Raw genomic sequence first — 22,041 nt, 5'->3', positions numbered from 1 at the left:
GTCCTAGTTTCAAAAAATACGTGAATACTGCCAGAATCACAGATAATTACGTCAGTCTTATTTTTCCCCTACTATCTTTATGCATGCTGCATCTGAATACAGAATTTTGCTCTTTAGGCACTGCCTGACCATGTCAACAGCAGGTTTTGTTTAGTTTTTTTTGGTGAATGTGCCTGATGGAACATGATTCACATGTTTTCTTAGTGACAGCATGGGCTGCAAGGGACATGGCTGTTTTTCCAAACTTGCTGTGATTCAGTGGAATTCAGGCATTTTCATATTGAACATCTGTGACTTGGGGAGGATCCATGTGTCTTCTCAATGAATATGAAGGAAGCTGGCAAGGGCCTCTGCATTTCCTTCTTGCTTCTATGCTTGTAATTATCACAGTGTATAAATATACAGAGACTTTCTCAGAATGTGACTAAGAAGATCTGACAAGATCTAGCTTTGCTCTGCCCCGTTTCTCTGTGTAAGGAGGCAATTCAGATACAGTGAATGCGATCTCATGTGTTGCCCTCCTGTCCATGCAACTACACACATGCACTAGGATTTCTAAACTTAACTCGGATATGTGGTATTGTGTAGGTCTCAAAAATGTTGGGAAAAAAATCCTCTTCACCTTCTCCTCAGTGTTGCAGTGAGTTTGCTCCTTCCTTAGAGTGCTCTGGTAGTGTAGCTCTTCCATGAGTTGGAAAAGAGGCAAATAGTAAAAAAGCTGCCCTCTCCAGTGCCCCTTCATTGGAGAGAACTAAGCTATAGTAACTCCTTCTGCTACTTACTGTCTTTGCCCTGATTTTACTTGTCTGTCCTAGGATGAATTTACTTTTCTCTGAACAGCTGTTAGATTCTTGCCACAAAGGAGAAATTAAGTATGTAAAGGATCAGTGGGAACAGCAAGAGACTAGTAACCACTGAAGTATTGTACTTGGCTTTCATGGATAGATGGATGGTTGGTACTTTGCATTTCTATGATACTGTGTATTCTTGGTGTCATTGAAGAAACACTTATTCATTCTTAGACCATTCTGAGATAGATATGGGAGTCAGGAATAGTGGTAAAGGAAAGAAGTTCTGATCTTGCTGAAACTGATTGAAGTTTCTACTTAAAGCTTACTTCTGGTAAATGCTTTCCTGCCATGCTGAGTTACTATTTACTGACCTAGTGCTAGGATAACAAGCAAGCCTTTTAATGGAAAATGAGGACCGGAATATTAAGGCGAGACAAATCCTTGCTGAACTATGCAAACTCGTTTATCCTCGCAGATTTCTCTTTCATTTAAATTCTTCTCCTTCACGAGCCATGCTTCTGCATCTAGAGGCAGCCCGTGCGCTAGTCACGCTTTGCCTCATCAGCAGGAAGCCAGCTGATTCCCCGAGTAATCAATTTCGGCAAAGACCTCTCCGGATCCTGGGCACTGGAGCAGAGCCACACCATCCCGACCCAGCTCGACGCGTCCGTGCGTGGGGGACGCGGCCGCCCCCCCGGGCGCTGGGTGGGTGGGCGGGCGGTGGCCCCCAGGGCTGCGGGGGGGCGGCGGGGCGGGGGCTGCGCGGGGCGGCGGCGGCGGGAGCCGCTCTCCCGCCCCTCGCACACTCTCGTCCTTCCCATCACTGGCGGCGGCGTTCGGGAGTTGTTCCCGCGGCGGCGAGGCGGAGGCACCTGCGTGGCGGTGGCGAGCAGTAGGCTGCCCGCGATGCCAGCTTAGCGGCCAAGCATGGCGCGGCGTCTGCGGGCCGGCAGGTGCCGGGGCGGGCAGGGCGGCGCTCCCCCGACGGGACGGGCGCTGGCGCTGCTGCTGCCGCTGTGGCTGTGCGCGGCGGGCGGCAGCGCGGCGCCGGTGTATAACCTCAGCCTGGCCGTGGACGAGGGGCTGCCGGCCGAGACGCTGGTGGGCGACATCCGCGCGGGGTTGCCACCGGGCGCGGATCCGCCCGGGGGCTTTTTGCTGTCGGAGGGGAGCGGCGAGTCGGCGGTGCTGGCGGACTTCCACGTCCAACCGGAGACGGGCATCATCCGCACGGCGCGGCGGCTGGACCGTGAGCGGCGGGCACGCTACAGCTTCGCGGCGGCCACGCTGCGCGGCGAAGTGGTGCAGGTAGAGATCGCTGTTACCGACGTGAACGACCACCCGCCGCGCTTCCCGAAGGACAGTCTGCAGCTCAACATCTCCGAGCTCAGCCCGCCCGGCACCGCTTTCCGCCTGCCGGCTGCCCGCGACCCCGACGCCGGCGCCTTCGGCACGCAGGGCTACGCGCTGCTGGAGGAGGGCGGCGCGGCGGGGGAGCCGCCGCTCTTCCAGCTGCGCTATGTGCGGCCGGAGCCGCTGGAGCTGGTGCTGCTGCGGCGGCTGGACCGCGAACGGGCGGACGTCCACCGGCTGGTGGTGGAGGCGTGGGACGGCGGCAGCCCGCGGAGACGCGGCCGCCTGCGGGTGTCGGTGCGGGTGCTGGACGAGAACGACAACGCGCCCGCATTCAGCCGCGGCGAGTACCGGGCGCGGCTGCGGGAGGACGCGCCGCCTGGCACCGCCGTCTGCCGCCTGCGGGCCACCGACCCCGACCTGGGTGCCAACGGCGAGGTGCGGTACGCCATCAATCGCCGGCAGAGCGACCCCGACGGCTATTTCGCGGTGGAGGAGCGCAGCGGCGTCCTGCGCCTCCGCCGCCCGCTGGACCGCGAGGCGCGGGCCCTGCACCGCCTGGTCGTGGAGGCGCGGGACGGCGGCGCCCAGCCCGAGGTCTCCAGCGTCCTCGTCTCCGTGGCCGTGCTGGACGTGAACGACAACCGGCCCTCCATCCGTCTGCTCTACCTCACCGAGACCGGCGGTCCCCGGGTCTCCGAAGGGGCGCGGCCCGGCGACTACGTGGCCCGAGTCTCCGTCTCGGACGCCGACGAGGGCGGCGACGAGGAGGGCGCGGAGGGCGACGGCGGCGGCATCGCGCTGGCCCTGCTGGGCGGCGACGGCGCTTTCGCGTTGCGGGCGGCCGGGGCCGGCGTCTTCTTCCTCTGCGTGGCGGGGCCGCTGGACCGAGAGAGCCGCGACCTGTACGAGCTGCGGCTGGTGGCCACGGACGGCGGCACGCCGCCGCTCTCCGCCGAGGAGCCGCTGCTGCTGCGCGTCGCCGACCTCAACGACGAGACGCCCGCGTTCCCGCAGCCCCACTACCGCGCCGCCGTCTCGGAGGCCGCCTCCCCCGGCACCGCCGTGCTCCGCCTCAGCGCCTCCGACGCCGACGAGCCGGGCTCGCCCAACGCCGAGGTGCGGTACGCGCTGGAGGGCGACGCGGCCGCCCTGGCCCTGCTGCGCATCGACGCGCGGAGCGGCGCCGTCAGCACCCGCGCGCGCCTGGACCGGGAGCGGCAGGCGGCGCTGGAGCTGCGCGTGGTGGCGCGGGACGGCGGCGTCCCGCCGCGCGCCGCCGCGTGCCGCCTCAGCGTGCGCGTGGAGGACGCCAACGACAACGAGCCGCGCTTCGCGCGCGCCGTGTACCGCGCGCGCCTGCCCGAGCACGCCGCGCGCGGCCGCCGCCTCCTCCAGGTGAGCCCCGCTCGGCCCCGCTCCGTCCGGCACTGCCGGGAAGCAGGGAAGGCGGCAGGTGGAGCGCAGTTAATCAGCGCAGCCCGCGTACCGCCATCCTCACAAGTGCCCTGAGAAATGCGTTCCTTGTCCCGTAACACTTGTAGCGTGGGTAATGAGCACAGGAGCTCAGGTCTTCAGAGGGAGTCAAGTGTGGTTAAATCATAAATCAATTAATCAAGTCTGGTTAAACCTCAGAGGGAGTTAAACCAGCTGTGATACTTCTGAGGACTTGAGATGGTCTTCAGAAAGCCGGTAGGATCCGTCCCCGAGGGACGGATGCATGACCCAAACTAAGCCAGAGAGAAGGACAGACAGTGTAACACACAGTGGCTTGAAATTAAAATGCACTTCAGGGTCTTTGTGATGGTTTCCGAGCTTTCTGCTAACGATGTGAATCAACTCACCCTGCCTTTGCAGAAATTGATTAGTCCTAACAGAGAAAAATGTTCTACTTGTCCGTAAAAACCCCTTTTTGTTCTTTGCAGGTGAGGTTGAATGGAGGCTTTGGAGGGCCAGAAGTTGACAGAGAGCCCTTTTGCTTTTAGCTTGGAAAAGCAATGCAGAATGTATACCTTTGAACTGAACAAAGCCTTTTCCAGCAGAAGAAAATTCACAGCGGCTGGGCCTGTGAATGTTTCTGCGTTTGTGCAGAACTTACATGAATTTCGGAAAAAACATTACTTAAAGAGGAGACCTAGGGAGAACTGCAATGTGTTTCCTCTGTACATTTGATGAAAAATCAATCTGTCTTTATCTTTAGATGTCCTACTAAATTAATTTTCTTATTTTCAAATCAGGAATCATTGGTGATATTTTGGGTCTGACAATAGCTGATTGGAACAAAAGGCATTTTCTTCTCTCTATAATTTTTTCTCTTTTTTCCAATTGTTCCCTGAGCTCAAAAAGTACACAGTTGTTACAGCCCTAGTACAATTTAATCTGTAAAAACCTTGGGAAGGTTGAGCTCATGGAGCTTTTCATTTGGTATCCCAAGCCAGAAAGAAAATCCCATCACTGCCCTTTCTTTTTCCTTCAACACCATGGGGGAAAAAAAAAAAAAAAAAAAAAAAAACCACCAAAAAAAAACCAATAAAAAAAAAAAAAAAACCAAACAAACAACCAAAAACCCCAGAACATCGTGCACTGGTGGCCCCAGGAAAGCCCAGAAGGAAAATAATAATGTAATTTTAGGAGTTGGCCGTGTCCCGGGGAGGAGCGAGGGGCGGTGCGGCAGCTCCGGCGTCCGTGGTGCTGAAAGGCAGCGGGGCCGGCGCCGTCGGGAGCGGTGCCGCAGTCTGACACCGCGGCGGGGCTGACGGATAGCGCCTGTTTGCTTTTGATTGACGCGGCTAGAAGCCTCCCGAACGGTTCCTGAGTGTTTCAAAGCGAATTACCTGTAATTGTGGTTTTACTATTTTTTTTTTCTTGGATGTTTTGATGCATTAATAGTGCACATTTTCTAGGGCCACAGGAGTCATGCACTGTGATGTCATGGGCATGGGTATCACTCATGGTGCACTGAATTTTGGGAGTGCCACCATGCTGCCATAATCCTGTTTAGAGAGTAGAAAGAAATACTCATGTCCTGGTAATGACTGGACCAGGGGTAATAAAGCCAAACATGAATGAGAAGGAGGCATGAGAGACACACACAGGAGGAATAGCAGGTGAGCATCCTATGGCCTGCCAGCAAAGGAGGCTAGTTCTACTTGGAGCTTAATCCAGGATCATCGCAGTGATGCCCAAGTAGCAGGCTTAAACTTTAAACATGTCCACCTTTTATAATTATCCTCGTATCTTTTCCCCCAGGAAAGGAAACCTTCTGCTCAAAACTGTGAGCAGGAAGGGCTATCATGAAGCGGGCAGCTTCGCTTATGTTGCTCTAGGAGTTGCAGTGATGTAGAAAATAGGTTTTGGTTTGGCCAAGCTGTTTTTCAGGGTCTGTGATGTGAGTCTTGGCTCCAGGTGGGCTCATGAACTTGAGAGCTAGCATGAGAAGGAGGTAGCCATGGACTCTGTTATTGCTGCTCCTGGAGAATAGGAAACAAACCAAGATATTGAAGGAGTCTACTCATGTCACATCTTCCTCTGCTCCACAACCTGGGAGGTGGTGATAAACGTTTGGTTTATATTTGAGTCACAATCATGATACCTGGAAGTCTTCTAAAACCTCTAGCCTTTTCCCTCTGCAAGCAGAGGGGCTCTTGTAGTAGGGCATTACTGAAGTAGTCATGTTCATCAGCAACCTTTGCTTGGGGACCAGCTGGTGACAAACCATTGCCTCATACACTGTTTGTCTAGAGCCTTCTACCTTAGTGCTTTGCTGTGCCTCTGCCCAGCCACTAAATAACTGCACAACTTGTTCCCATATGTTCTTGACTGCATGTGGATAATGGGGGATTTCTTTTCTTCTGGGAAATCTTTAATTCCTACTGTGATCATTCAAGTTATCTCCATTTCCCCCCTACTCTCCACAGATGTAGCCCGTGATATGGGCTAGTCTTGTGAAATGGATCAACTTGCATGTAAGTCTGTATCAGTGGTTCTTCCTAGTCTCTAGGAGTTCACCAATTAGAAGAATTAACCATGTATTTAAAAGACATAGTTTTCAACCACTTCTGGAAATACTGCTTTTTTCCAGGCATATGTCTGGGCTTTTCCTTGTGGACACAAGGCTCTCCCTTCCAGTGCAGCTTGACCAGTAAGGGAGAATCTGAATCCTGTAAAATAAATGGTATTTTTTTTTCATTAACTAACATAAGAAAGAAATATGGTAATGTATGCTGATTGTATCGTCAGGGTAGATAACGCAGGTGGAGATCAGAAATCTGAGCAGACAAATGGGAGAAAGTTAAATGAAGAAAAGGGAAAATCAGTAGGAAAGTAGTGGGTTATCAGACTTTAGAAAGTAGAGCAGATGTATGCAGTGAAAGATACACGTAGAATTTTGAAGTCATTAACAGCATTTGTTGAACTTTGGCCTATTTTTTGATACTGAACTTCTGGTTTGTTGCCAGTTGTTATAAACACACCTTTGATTTAAGCATTATTGGTGGCATACTTAAAAATAAAAGGTACAGGGAGGTAAAAGTGAATACAACCAGAAATAAATTGTAGATCAAGGCAATTTGCAGTAACTAAAAGGGAAGCAGCAGAAGCACTCTTGGTGTGTTGTGATGTCTGCAGACATTTTAGTAATGCTTTGATTTTTGCAGGTGTACCAACATCCTGGTTTGTTCATGTAGAGGTACTGCAGGTTAATTTTGAGTGGCCACTAGCCTTAATCAGTTATTATGATGATCTTTCAGCATAATACGAATCTATTTTCCTGAAAATCTTCAGCATGGGCTAGAAATGGAATAAGATGGAGGAATGAGTGAGAACTCATTGGGTGCTCTCCTGTCTTTCTTACTTTCTCAAGGACCAATGTGATTACAAATGTCCATCAGCTGTTGAGTGGTGGTGGTGATTATGTCCTATTTCTGCACTCTTTGGTGTGAGCTTGACAATTTTAGGTAGATTTAGCATCTGATGATGTGTAACTCTTTTATAACTGTGCCTCTGTGGCCTAAGGGTAAGGGGGTGTGACAAAGAGTCTCTCTTCTGAACCATCCACTTGTTCTATGAATGAATTAAGAAATAAAGGTTTGTCATAGACCTGCCTTGATAACAGAGGTTTAATTCTGATTGCAAATTTTATTTTCAAGCATTTTTGGTGATTGTAATGCTTCTCAATACTCATTGTTATGGTTCTCTTTAGCACAATATATCTCTGAATTATAGTACTCTATTGCCAGATTTGTCAGGATTTCCTGTCTTCTAGCTGAAATTGAGTACTGAAAGGCAATATTCTTTCTCTCTCTTTCTGTCTCAGAGTAGGCTACAACTTTATCTGAATTCGGTGAAATCAGCACATCATGTTGACATCAGTTTGCCTGGTGTTTTTTATCTAGATGGGATGGAAACACCACATTCTCTTTCTTATTCTCTATGGACTTCTGCATAAAAGAGTATTTTCCTTACTGGCTTCTGCAAAGGTTAATGATTTGGTGATGGTGACAGCTGTCAATTCAACTAATATTTTGAACTTAATGAAGATGTTAGTTTTGTGTTATACAGCACAGTACATTCTGTGTATGTTTGGGGCTTGTAGGTTAAACTTGCTTGCACTGCCAGAATGTGCTGTAGCTTGCAGGGTACAAATGTATGATGGTCATTCTCTAATAGTGCACATGCATTCTTATGAAAAGTCTAACAACTTATATACGTGTAATTGCATATTGAAGAGAACAATGTCATGACTTAGTAACAGCCATGTCAGTAGCTTTTTAGTAAATTTATTTTCTTTTATGGTGTATTATAAAATTCATGTTTATTGGCTTTAGAGTCATCTCTGAAAGAGCAGAGGAAGAGAAAAAGCATATGTTATCTGGCAAATGATAGAGACCTACATGCATTCCAGTGTTATGACAACTTGCACTTTTCTGGTCCATTAAGGAGGCTGTTTCAACTTACTGGGTAGAGCTTCTCTGTTCCTTTTATTTAAAAATAACAGACTTTCTGATATTGAGATGGTGGGAGGTTTATAAATGCAATGACAGCAAAGATTTTGTTTAAAAGTCTTAAAGCTAATCTAGGTATGCAGGAATTATGGAATAATAAATCCATGAGATTTTAGAAAATACTATTTAAAGGTATAATATAGGCAAGAAGGATGCATGTGGTTTGAGGATTTTTTAAGTGCTTAGAATATTTGAGAGTTGTTATGTGTACTTTCTTTAAATACACATTTCCAAGAGCTACTTGCAGAAAGAGAGAATTCTAAAAAAGACATTATAACATGTATCTTCTCTATTTTTTTCTCTGCCTTCTGCAAAATGAGAAAGGAAACTAAGAAGACAAAAAGGAAAGGAGGATACATTCCTGCTTTGAGGGATGGTGACTTAGAGACTATAATCTGTCATTGAGAGGCTAAGCAGGTAGCACCAGCATTGGCTGCAGACCATATTTTTCTTCCTTTTCTTTGCCTGAATGTTGAAACAAGGAGCTAAAAGGACAGTCCTTTCCCTCATGGTTTTGGTTCTGGATCATTTAAGCCACACTGCAATTACTGAAAGCAGAAATGAAGCCAGGAAAGATGGTTCATGTGAATTCTAAAGAGTTATGAAATCCAGCTCATCCCTGTTAGAGGTAAGCCAGAAAGAAGCTAAAGACGCCATGCCGTGCATTCCTCTTCTTGAGCTCTCCAGGTCTTATTCACTTATTTCACTGTATTCAATTTAAAGTCAGATGCAGAAAAGATAGATTTTGTTTGTTGACTTGAAATACTACTGTGTTTTAAAACTAATACAGTCGACAACAGAGAGACCAAACCGCAGACTAAACTACAGTAAGAGCAAAGAAATTTGTCATCTAATCTGTAACTATAATGCAAAACTATTTATTTGTTCTTCCAATTTCTGTTCTTATACTGAGTCTGAAAGCAGTTAACATGTCATCATTTTTCTGTTAGATGTGTAATTTTGTAGCAATTATTTCTTTCTAAACTCACAACAAGTATCCCTTCACAATCCAGAAGCTGTTTGGTAGATTCTCAGTATATTATCATAGCTTTGTGGGTATAAAATTGGTTTTCGTGGCTATGCACAACTTTTTGTGATCTATTAATATGTAGCTTTAGGAAGTGTGGGTGGTCTGGGCTCAAAGATAAATAGATGTTTCTTTGAATCTGTGCAGCAGTAGTAGATGGCCATGCTGAGTTGATTGCAGGAAGGAGAAAAAAAAAATCAACCCTCAAAAATATCATTTTAATCATTAGGTAACTTCAGGTGAATGGGAACTCTCCAGATGCTTGATGCTTTTGCTTAAGAATTCTCTTATGGTGGCCTTTTAGCATTTTAAAAATAGAAAAGCTGTTCCATTTAATAATTAAAGCATTTGTAAGAATGAGACTTGGTTCCTTGATGCAATCCTTATCTGGCACCGAATGGGTGCTTTGTAGATAAAAGAAGCTCTGGGAAATGGGAATTGGAAGCCTTTCACTTTTGCTTCTCTTAGTTTGTGGTTACTCTTATATGTGGAAGGTGTTAAATTTTCAGTGTCTTTAACACCTGCAAAAAACCAGATCTCCAAAGGTAATTGCCCCCATCTGTATAATAAATCTACAGCTGTTTGCTACCTTAATCCACAGTTTTGAGAACATATGAAATATTGAAACATCAAAAACACATTGACATGGAAACATTTGGCTTTTATTTGAGAATTAAAAAGTATTAAATTGTTAAAATTTAAGAACAAAATAAATTGTTAAAATTTAAGAACAAAAACATTTAAAAAGTATTGCAGTAAATTACCTTTTTTTCCCAGTTCTCAGGAAAATCTTTTAATTGATGTCAGCAAACTGGGTCTGGAAACAGGGAAGTTTTGAAAGCTCATGTATGGCTAAGTCCAAAATTTTCTGCATACTTTAGTCTATAGCTGTGATAGGGAAAGAAGCATATGTGATAATGATATTCTTGTTGGAGAAATTAGATATGTCCCTAATCATAGAAGATGAGTAATGATATTAAAAGGTCTTAATCATAGACTTTATATTGCAGAAAGCTGTGTATTAAAATATTAGCTAATAGACTACTCAGAGCACCAGTGGCAAAGACAGAGTCCTTGAATACCTTTGGCTACTAAATTTTTAGATTTTTATGCAGCATAATGAATAACATTTCTGTTAAGTGTCCAGCAAGAGTTCATTTATAGCCATTGACCTTCTGGAGTAATGGTCATAAAATACTTTTTCAGATGGAAGTCATCCCAATTCAGAAATGGATGGGTTTTGCTGGTGTTCACTTTTATACAAAGAATTGGCATCAGCAGTTGTCTTATAGTACACTAGAGCAAAATATTAATAAGCTGTGAATGGATGGGTATGGTTGGTTCTGTCAATTTATCAAATATTTGTAGCATTTTATTGTCCTTACAGATTTTCATGAATTGCTGGGTCAGCAGAATGCTTAGTCTTTCCTGGAAGGCTTTAAAGCATTGGGAAACAGATGAGATAGGAATCCCTTAAATTCCTTACTATGCAAGCAGATTGACACGCAGCAGGATGAGCCTTTTAATTTTACTTCACGGCTCAGATCATTCTTGAAAACAAACTTCTAGTTGCATGCTGAAAAAAAAAATCAATTATTTCCAGAGTCTGCATTTTTCTTTTAAATTTGTCTGAGCAATCTGTACTCCACATTGAGTGTCAAACTATTGTGAACAGTTCTGTAGTGAGGTGTGGAGCTCTCTGTCCAACTGATTGTTCAAATCCTGCTGCAGGTGTGAACAGCATGGAAGCAGAGATATCAACTAACAAAAACTCTTGGGGGAAAAATATCACACAGCTCATTTGGGACAGGTGTTATATGCAGGAGCCAGTGTATGTATTGTATCAGACCAATATCCCATCTAGCCCCATATCCTTCTTCTCATAGAAGCTAAAAGCATACACCCTGGATGAGTGTAAGAGCAGGGCATTCTTGATGTTTGACAATTTTCAGCTTGAGGACATCCTAGGCCAAATAGTTTCTGCACATTTGTAACCCCAAATGGATTTTTTTTTCTGTGAAAATTACCTAGCCCTCACCTCAGCATTTCCCAAGTATCATTGGCCCTAATATGCTGTGGTGGTGGGTGTGTCAATCAGCTGCCTACTCCAGGAGAAAGCACCTTTTGCTCTCAGCCTAGAGACAAAGAGAAAGGTTGGTCTAACTCCTTATGATTTCACACATCTGCTGTATCACCTTTCCATTCCTTTCCAGTACTCATTCTTGTTAGCTGGAAAAAAAAAAAAAAAAAAAAGGCATTTGGCCAGCAGCTACTCTTTAACACCAAATGGTGAAACGTGCCACTGGTGAAAATATAAAACTAAGCCTTGTTCACAAAGGAAATGTAGCAGAAGAAAGTTCACATTATAGAATTCATAGAAGATAGTGCCCTTGCTCTCAGTCTATGAGAAAAGCATACTAATCTGTGTAAAAAGGCACTTCTTTCAGGAGGAGTAATGGATTTTTAAAATTATGCTCATAAATCACAGTTCATTCAATCAGTTCTAAGCTCTTTGAGACAGCTATAGAAGAAGCTGTACAAAAGCATTAATTTCATTGGCACTTAGGTGAAATAATTCTTCTCAGAATATTGAATTGTAAGGGATACCTGTCATGCCTGGAGAGTGGTGGTGTATTTAGCATTGCAACAGAAGATGTGCAGCTACTTCTCACCTCCTTGTACTGAACTACTCTCCTATATAAACTTGTGTTTATAATTTTATATTATATATAAATAATGTGCAGGTGATTAAATAGCTGTATCCTTTCTAACAATACATGACTAAATGTAGTAACTGTAAGCATTTACAGTAACTACTGGTGCACGCTAATGCAGAAGGGATGTTTGTAAGGACCTGTGTGCTGTTTATAAAATACAGCACACAGATATAAAATCTCTGCTGACTCCTCTGGATAAATACTTGTTAAGTGTTTTTAGGGTAGAGGCAGGAAATATGTACCAAAGTAGGTGGGTTACTAGTTAAGTTGTGTTGTGTATGGAATCAAATCATATTCCTCAGTTAATCCCATTTAAATGAAACAGGGTAAATAAAGTTTTAACTGGGATTTCTTTAAGTGGGTGAACTTGACAGTAGAACCCAAGCTTCATAGTAGCATCTGACAGGGAGAGTTAGCAAAACATGTTTTAAGGGACAGACAATGCTTATGTTGCAATCCTGTTTTGTGCCTATTTCCTCACTTCCACAAGCTTCTCATTGATAACTTGGGTTACTCTGGATGGGTCAAATCTGTGGACTTTGAAATGCTTTGAAGTGCTTTGTTTGGAAGTAGGTTTTCATTCTATAACTGAAAGTACGTTAGAGATGCAGCTCTAGGTTCTCACTCTTCCTGTTCTCTGTACTAAATGAAAACAAGCATTACATTTATGCCAGACTTTACTAGTTCCATTTCCTGTGGGATATTACTTAAAATAAAAATCAGGATAGTCGTGCCTATTTAGTTGTGCTCACAGGCTGCACTGCTTTCAGCATGAACTGTTGCAGTACTAACATTATTTGCTGTAATAAAAGCAAATGCACTAACTTCCAGCCCTGACAGATGTCTCAATCTCCTGCACTGACCTTGTGTAAAGTGTTTATGTCTCCCCTTCCCCCTCCTTGTCCCCAGCTACTTCCTTCATACAGGGAATTAGGTTGTCATGCCTATGTCTGCTCCACTTCCACTTACTTGTGCCTACATCTGGTACTGGGAAAGGGGCAACAGGAAGGGCAGTTTTTAGCTAATGTCTGGCTAAACATATGCAAGCCAAACAAGTTGTGCATGCTCTTTTTTTAAACAGTTATAAACAAACACATATGGTTTAATGCAGTGTCCAAGGAACCGGACGTATCTTACCAATCACAGAAACTGCTCGAGATGACTGCCCTCTGCTTCTGGTGCATTACCTTCTACATGACCTTTTGTCTTCAGTTGCATAAAACCCCAATAAATAGAATTTTATTCTACACATTCATTTTTTCCTGTTTTGAATTTTGAACTCATGTCCAGGCATACCAGAGTAATGATTTACCAAAGCCTTTTTCCCCATGTGTCTTTCTGTATTGAGGCATTAATATTGGACCTATCATTTGTATGAAACTGTTTTCTCATAGGCTGTTATCAGTCACAGATACATTGATATCTTTATTTGTGCTTCTTTACATCTGTAAGGTCAGATATTAAACACTCTGCATAGATACATAGACACCTAATTATTTTTACTTAAGGTTATTTCATTAATCATTGGATAGGCTATTGCATTTTTATTAATTAGGTAATTTTATAGATACATTTCAGTTTGGTACTTTGATCACTGTGATGCTTAATTGACATTTCTGTAGGATCAATGTATGTTTAATGAACATGGACTCAATGTTTGTTATTCTTTTCTGAAAAGATTGTCTTAGATGCTCCCAAATGGAGGAAAATAATCTCTTGAAGAGAGGGATTATCCCTCTGTTAATGCTTAGCCATCCATGGGACCATAAGTGCATGTGGTATAGATAGGGTTTTTGGTGTACTACTAGAAAATACATTCATCTCAACAATGTATCAACTCAGAGTTTAAACTTTAGAATTTGCAGTTACATTCAGGGGAAGGGAAGCATTAGTAACCTTAAAGCACCAACTCAGCACTTGCTCAGTACAGTACACAAAACACTCAAAACCTGTTCTGTACTGCTACTGCTGCTCATGAAGACATCCAACAGAACCTGATTTACAGCATTTTGAGAAATCAAATCACTGAAAGCCCTTTGGATGTTTTGGAGCATACTGTGCTTACACTTGTAGTTATTCTAGTGAGGCTCTGGGGTAGCTGTTCAGCACCAGTAGTACCAAGGCTCTCTTGGTGTTTGGAGCCCCATCAGGATCTAATGGTGCTAATGGATCTCATGGTGCAAAAGTAGGGCAGGGCAAAATTTGCTCAAATTGAACATTGCCTATTGAATCAGACCACAAGATTTGATAATGATGTGTTTTAAAATAGACAAAATCTGGTGTTTCCTGCCTCTGCCTTGTGCTTGTGTAGGTCTATAGTAATACTGTACTACAGCGTCACGCCAGTTGGTGGCTGGACAAGTTGAGAGACAGTGGGGAGAACTGGGAGCATTTTTCAAAAAGCTTTTGTTGTTCAAACATACAGGGAGCTCAGGAACACATGCTGCAATGAAATCAGCCACAGCTTGTTCTTTGGGGGGATTTTCAGATTCTCTGCATTTTGAAAATCCCACTTAATTTAATGTGTGTCTGTGGGTTTCTGAGGGGAAGAGAGTGCTGTGTGCATGACACTGTAGGAGCAAGGGGATGAAACAAACTAATACTAAACAAACGAATTGTGACCTGCTTTCCCAGAGCAGAGTTCCCAAAGAACTCTTTCTTAATGTAACACATTTTAAAACAATGTGTTGCTGTCACTAGTAATAGTAGAATAATTATTTTCCCCAAAAGTTTAATTTGAAAATGAAGTCACAAGTTAGAAAATTCTTTTTCCTTTAGTTTTAGATTTGTATAACTTCTAAAGGATCAAAGAGAAAACATTTAATTCTGGTTTTCAAAAGAAAGAAGAATGGTAACCTCCCATGTATTTGGCCCTTGTTTGTTGTTTGTTTTCTCCCTTTTGTTACTATGAAAGTAAAATTCCATATCCTGGAATTTGTTTCTTTTCTTTTTTTAGCTGTCTTTGAAGTTGGTCTCTTTAGCAATAATTTTGGCAGGGGTACAGTTTTATAATGATTTTGCTATGATACCAGACTGCTTTTGTGTTCTCCATTGATAAAAAACAAACCCCAAGGCTCTTAGGTTTGTAAGATTCAATTAAAGAAGTAATGTTTACATTTTCTCAAAAGCAATCAAAATTTTCATTGATTTTTTTTTTTTGTTTTAATATCCACTTGTGCCTCTATCTGAGGATGGGGGAAAGACCTGACAGCTGAAACAGCCTTTTTGAAAGGCTAACTGCTTTTAATTTTCAGAAATGTTTGTCTGAAGAGAGGACCCTAGCCAATATTTGGGAGTTAGACTAGACCATGTGTTACATTTACAAAACCCTGTGGTTGTGGGACATAAGTTATCCCTCGGTTTCTAAAACTTAATTGTTGAAATGCCCTGTTTAGAAATCACCAGAAAACACAAATGTTTTCCATGCCTATTACATCTTGTTGGAGACTATTTATAATGCACTTTTTGAGACTTTGATTTTATGCTATGCCAACATTCTTGCTAATTGCTTCTGATGGAAACCATGTTTTAGGCCTACAAGCATGCACTAATCGTGGTGATTTTTACTAGAAAGTGTGGATGAAAATTAGACATATTGGTAGGGATTACCAGGTGCAAATCTCAGTACCCACCATCCCCAGAGGCTCCTTGTGACTAAACCTCCCCTTGCCTAACCCAGATTTCTGGAAAACATATCAGAATATCAGAACTGCTCTGTCTTCTGAAATGCATGGTCAAGCAGGTGTTTTCATCAAGTCACTGGCTCTAGCCAGACCACTGGACCTCTCTGCTCCATCATCTATATTCAGTGTTTTCCAAGTGGACAAGTTATTTGCAGAGGAATGTTGGTACTTAAGTGGTAACTTCTCACTTAAATCAGTTAAATCAGTTTGCATTTATCCTTTTTTTAGGCTGGATCACTTTAACTTATAGCCATCCATGTTTATGGTTATTTTCTTCAGTTTCCAAGGAATAAATTCCCAGGTCACAGCAAGAGATACTAGTTTTTTTAGTATGTAATTTCATATTTTGTCATTCTGTATTTATTACTTCAGTCTTCTCGTTCTTCTGTATAAAGATCCTCTTGATCTCCTACACTGGTAGTGCTTTCTAGTTTCAGGAATTAGTGAATGTTATTGAATTGCTGTTCTGTTTTTTTTTTTCTGGTTAATTAATAGATTTAACAAGCTGGTTATCAATACAACCAACATATTTGTTAATTCCCTTTTTTGAGACAACTTGTTTTGATTCCTTCTTTACCTAGTTTTATAAAATATAATTCTTTGACTAAAAGCTGTGCTGTCTGTACTAAGTAGTATGTAAAGAAATGTGATTTTTATTGGTTGCTTTATTAAATATAGATCAACTTTCATCTGTGCCTAGAAAAAATCTGTTATTGGAAGGATACTGAAGTACTTGGCAAATGTTTTGTCTTCCTTTCTGTCTTTATTCTTTGAAAGTTGTTCTAATAGTCTATTTAAGTCAGGCTGATAGGATTGTAGTTGCCACATTCAGTTTTTCCCCTTTTCTGTAGTCCCTCCATTTGATATTTTTATGAGAGATTGTTTTGCTAAGATTTAGAATGGTTATGGCTGCAAACTTGCAGTTTGATTTGTCTGTTCTATAATATTTCTATATTGGGTCCTCCCACTTGGAATGCTGCTTGAATTTTACTTGTGAGGACCTGTTGTGTCCTCACTGTAGTTATGGTGGCCGCAACCACTGCTGATATCAGGAGTGGGGAAGGTACTCCTTCCCCAGTGGCCAATTAAAATGGCCAGTTTTAACAGCATGCTCTCAATTCATCTTAGTACACACATTTCTCTTTATTTTCTTCTGTCCAGGAATACCTATATTTTTAATAGAAAAAAAATCACTTCAGTGATTAACTGAAGTCCTAGGCTTTTCTCATATCCAGCCCTCTTTTTTTTTTTTTTTTTCCTTTTTTTTTTGTCTTTGTTAACTGCTCATTTGAGCATTATGTATTTATCACATAAACTTTGAGATACAGGCTAACTGTTGTTCATTCCTCCATTTAATTTAAACTTAAATGATGATTACATGGTCTGAAACATTCAAGTCCAATGGCTTTGCTATTTTCATTGGTTTATGAGTCCCTGAGAAGTCAAAGGTTCTTATAAAGAAATGATTCCTGGTGATATTCTTTCTCCAAGAGCATGGTAATTCTCTCTGTATATCTTCAAGTCTAGCCCTGGGGCCAAGGAGACCTAGAGCAGATACTCAGCTTTATTCCATGTGATGCTGAGGGAAAGAATCCACCAAACAGCAGAATATCCTCTGAAGCATTAGCTCAACACTTTGCAGCTGTTAAAATCTCATCTTCTTGCTCTAAGAACTGACCATTTATGTTTCTCTTGGCTCATGGACTTACACATGAATTCATTCTGTTTTTTTTTTTTTTTAATAACATACAGGTTAACTGGGGTTGTCAGTAGAGTTCCTCCTCTGCTGGGACATTTCACTGGCTTATGTGTTAGGGATTTATTTCATTAGGCCATTCATTCTTTAAGCCCCTGGAATCTGAACCTCTGTGGGGTCTCTAAGCACCTTCTGGAGATACCATAAATCTTTCAAGTGACTGTTGGGATTCAGCCCAGCTCCTCTTGGCTTCTGCACTTTCTAGCTTTTCTGACGTTTTGTTCTCATGTGAACTTATGTGTCTCCAACTAAATAAGATCACCTTCTTTCTCCTCTCTAAAAATTACTGAGATTGCTCCCTATGTAGGCTTTTCTTTGAAAGCTTTTTAAGCTTATGTTTTATCTGCTCAGTGCATTTTTCTTGCTTGGGTCTTCTCTGCTCTCTCCACTTGCTCCTTGTGGACAAGCAGGAGAAAACTCTTTTATCTTTAATCAATATCTTTAATCAATCTCTCTCAATGAAGCAATTGTTATTCTTAATGGCCAGTTGTTCTGTCTGGTTGGAGTGGTATGGTTGGAAATAATGTGTATGAGAGCTAGTTAATTAAAAGAAACCTAGTATTTATAAAACAATTTCTAAATGTCAGACAAAGTTCATGAGTTGCTTACAGGGAGGATTCCTGGACTGTCACAGTGAGTGTGGATATTCTCATCAAGCAGTACTAAAATTGCTTTTCTTGAGTGGAATTGTTAATGAAGACTTCACAGAGCCTCAAGAGGCAGACAGTCATCTGTCATATTCCTCACCCTGCTTTTAAAAATCCTCTAGAAAATTCAGGACCTCTGAATGTTTAGAATCTCTGTAATCTCTCTTAGAATTAATATTCATTGAATTAAATAAGATACATCACTATAAACAAGAGATACGATTTCTGACTTGGAAGAATAAAAATCTCAGTTGTATTCCTCTTGAATCTATGAAGTTCTTAAACATGAATGTAATAGTGGTTATAATTCAGCCTACTTTTGTTTATAGCTTTGCTGTTGCACGTATGAAATGGGAGAAAAGATTACACAGGTAATTAAAGTCCTGATGGAAGGTTTTAAAAACAGTTTTAAGATAACAGGAAGGAGGCAGACTGACAAATACAGAGTTGAGACTGGAATATTAAGCTTCCATTCATAGTGGCTGGGAAAAAAGAGGCACTGTGTAATTATCATGGTGCATAGCACCCTTTAATACCATATAAATCTAGAATATTTTTTTCTCTTTAGATATCTGAATGCTTTTTACCAAGTATACAGTACTAAGACCATTCAATATTCTTGCCATATTCTTTTGCAGCAATAAAGTGGTAGTGTTAATTCTTATCCTTTAAAATTTAATAAAAATGGAATTCAATATAATACAGAACCATAAGTTGAATTCTAGTTATTTGGCTACTCTCATTTAAAATGTGAACTTTGAGAACACTTTTTTTTTTTTTGCATAGAACTCCTCTAGAATCATTTACCTCACTGGATTAGTTCTCATTCTCTTCATGTCTACAGTCATTGCAGGCCTTGGAAACGGTAATGTAGTACACAGATTTAGATTCTGGGAACACTGTATGTATTTGTGACAATTACAGGGGGATTTTATATCTTCAGAGAGTTACTAAGCTATAAGTGTATTGATCACATCTAGCTGCAGCATCAATTATATGGATGATCTAAATGTGATATATTATTCAAAACCTTAAAATATTAACATTGATTTGATAGAGCCATCTTTAATTAGTTCTTTCAATCTCTGTGTTTTGGAGTAATTTATCTATTTCCAGTAACTCTGGTACCATTGGTCAGTTCTTTTAGGTGGATTTTTTTTGATTGTCAATATGGTTTTGACATTTAGACCAGCAATACAAAATAAGTAGTAGCAGGATTTGGCTGTTGTTATCTTTTCTGGTTCAAATCCCCAGATTTGAATTGTCTGTTTTATCACACTTACTCTGGTTCAGTGCTTTAGATCTTATCCTGCCTTTTCTGAGCTGAAAAATTAATAGAGGCTTCCACTTAGAATGATCCTGAAATTTGATTCACTGCTTTTTTTTTTCTATTTCCTATTAAATATGAAAATATGAAGTTAACAAGGTGCTGGAGGCTGAACAAAATGTTGACATCCTTTGGAAATAAAGAATATTTTTGATCCTTAAGGAAGCAAAGAAGTTAATCAAGTAAATGTTCTATCTCTTTTTTTTTTTTCCCATGATAGCTCAGTTGTTAATTCACTCAAAAAGGGACACAGGCAGAAATCAAGCTCCCATTTTCCTTTTTCTGAAAAGGGGTGTGTGATACATGTAGGTGAAGGCTTTTCTTGTACATTAAAACCAGACAAAATTCCATATATGTTTTCCACAATTACAGCTGTAGACCTGTGCTTGGAAAGCACTTCTAGTCTTGAAGGTGTTCTTAATCATTGTGATATTAATCTGGTGAGATGCTGTAGCATGCCAGGATGTTTCCCAGGAAACTGATTATAATCAGGACACAAAATTCATCTTGTGGAAATAAGAGAGAAAAATTGAAAGAGAAAGAAAAGTCCTGGACAGTAAAGCAAGGTCCTCTCTCATAAAGGAGAATTTACTGTGAAATTCCAGTTTTCTTTGTGCTTCTGCCCTACCATTGGTGTTGGTTTATTTCCCCCAGAGGCCTCTTTAATACTGAAAGCCTGACTTCATTATCTTGAATTAATTAGTTCAGTGTAAAGTGGAAAATCACTGATTGACCTGCAGGGAAGTTGTAGAAATGGGTATAAAAATGTGAAAGTCTTCAGGAATGCTTCTGCAGGATTAGCTGCAGGGAAAGGCAATGATTTACTTCCAAGCCTAATGGCTTTGTCCAGGTGTTAACAATCTGAAGGGGGACAGTTTCAGCTGTGATCCCTGTAGAGGGATATAACACTTCAGGCAGTTAATTGCCTAATAGATTTAATTTCTATAGGAGAGATTACTCATGTAGTCATTCCCATTCCCTAGAAATTTCACCTGTTCAGCATTTAATGTGCCCCTTGCCTTCACTTGCCACTTAGCAGACTATTCTATCACTGACTTGTTTACTATCTGTTAGTGTGTCCCCAGTTATGTGTTGTGAGCAGGAAAAATGGATTACTGGACACAGTAATTGCAACACACTAAACCTGTGTGCTGCAATTAAAACCTCTGTAAGTGTTGATAGCATCCTGAATGTCTATGGATCACAAAGTTTTCTGGTTTTGTAGTTGTATGTAGGGAAAAATCTTTATTAATATTGAGGGTTTGAAAGTCTCACAGACTGTGTTTTCCTTTGACAAATACAGCTTTTTTTGTGAACTCTGCTTAACTAGAGATTATGCTGTTGTTCTCTGCAATTAGAAATGGATGGGTTTAAGAAGTTAACAGTAGATGTCTTTATTATCTTATTGTCTTTCTTAATTTTGCTAGTATCTGAAAGATATTGTTAAGATACTGAGATGTGGTAAGGGCATGCCCAATTTAAAATTCCTCAGCTGAAGATCATTAGGACAATGTGTTACAGTTATCCTGCTACCAGGTGAAAGTAATCAACTATTCTGCCACCAGCAAGCTTTATTATTTGATTGGAAAGGTCCCTTTACATATATATACACTAGGTTGTGGTGAGCCTCCACAGTAAAAGTTAGGGGATTTTTAAACTTCTTAATGGAGGTAGTACCAATATTGCCTTTTAAAAGTCCAGCAGGTACTTAAAAAAAGATCTTCAGTGAATTTTAGGTATCAGAATTTTCCATAGGAATTGTGCAAAACAGTGCACTGAATTTTCTCGATGACACTGATGTTTGTAATAGGGAAATTAAAAGTAATTAGCTACCTTTCCCTCTCTGGTCCAGCTCTAAACCATGTTTAGCCTTATGTAAAGCTTTTGTCCTCTAAAGCCTCAGGTTACTGAGGCTCTTCTGCATTTGTGCTTTCAGGTAAGGCCATATTAATGAGCAGCTTGAATGATAGTGGTTAAATCACCCTCAGTGGAGAGAGGGTAATTTTCTCCTAGTCTTCTGCTTTAACTACAGAACTTAGTCTTGTTTCTTCTGTATTTTTAGGGGTTTTTTTAATCAAGGTGTCTAGTATTTCTACCCTAGATTGTGACTAGTTTGTTTTTCTTATTTCATTTGTAACTGACGCTGTTTCAATTTCTTATATGGGTCTTCTATGGTCTGTCTGGACAGGTACTTTCCTCCCAGATTCACTTGTATAAAACACAGGAGTTTGCTGCACTGTGCTTTATCCTGTGAAGCTCTTCATGTTGTGAGCTGTAGCATAGTAAACTGAGACATAACAGATTGTGAAAACTGAATGTGATAGAAAAAATTTTCCAAGTATCTAAAGAGACTTTATTTATTACATGGGGTTTTTAGTTGCTCATGTTAAGCTTTTGTGTTACAATATTCATCAGTGCAATAGAGCATTAGAAACTTTCATAGCATGAACCAGGATGGTGACTTGTTCTGTGTGCTAAAAGAATTGCTCCTCTAAAAAACATGCTTTTAATAATACTGCTGGCTTTTGTGTTTGTCAGCAGTATTTGCGTTTCCATGTTTTAGCAGTCAGGAACACTTTAGTAACATCAATGCAACAAATGCAGAACACTTAGTCCTGTCGTGCTTTTTTTTTCTGTTTGGCAGGGTTTCTCTTTTTCTAATTAAGTCAAGAAAAGATGCAGTTTTGGTTTCGTTCTTGACTTTCTGTGTTGTGGTTGATAAATCTCAAAGTCCTACC

General features: G+C 41.5%; 1 protein-coding gene across 1 annotated transcript in view; it reads left to right on the top strand.

Annotated features, from left to right (window-relative positions):
* Positions 1–1,646: 1,646 nt before the first annotated feature.
* Positions 1,647–22,041, top strand: part of DCHS2 (dachsous cadherin-related 2) — a 107,028-nt gene continuing 86,633 nt past the window's right edge. Inside the window, exon 1 of the mRNA XM_053976327.1 lies at positions 1,647–3,542. Coding sequence (XP_053832302.1) covers positions 1,719–3,542 — 1,824 coding nt within the window. The 5' untranslated portion in view covers positions 1,647–1,718. The remainder of the gene's footprint in view (positions 3,543–22,041) is intronic.

Source organism: Vidua macroura, chromosome 4, assembly GCF_024509145.1.
Source record: "Vidua macroura isolate BioBank_ID:100142 chromosome 4, ASM2450914v1, whole genome shotgun sequence".
Classification (NCBI taxonomy): domain Eukaryota; kingdom Metazoa; phylum Chordata; class Aves; order Passeriformes; family Viduidae; genus Vidua; species Vidua macroura.
The sequence above is the reverse complement of the archived record's forward strand: the minus strand, read 5'-3'. Positions and strand labels throughout refer to the sequence as shown.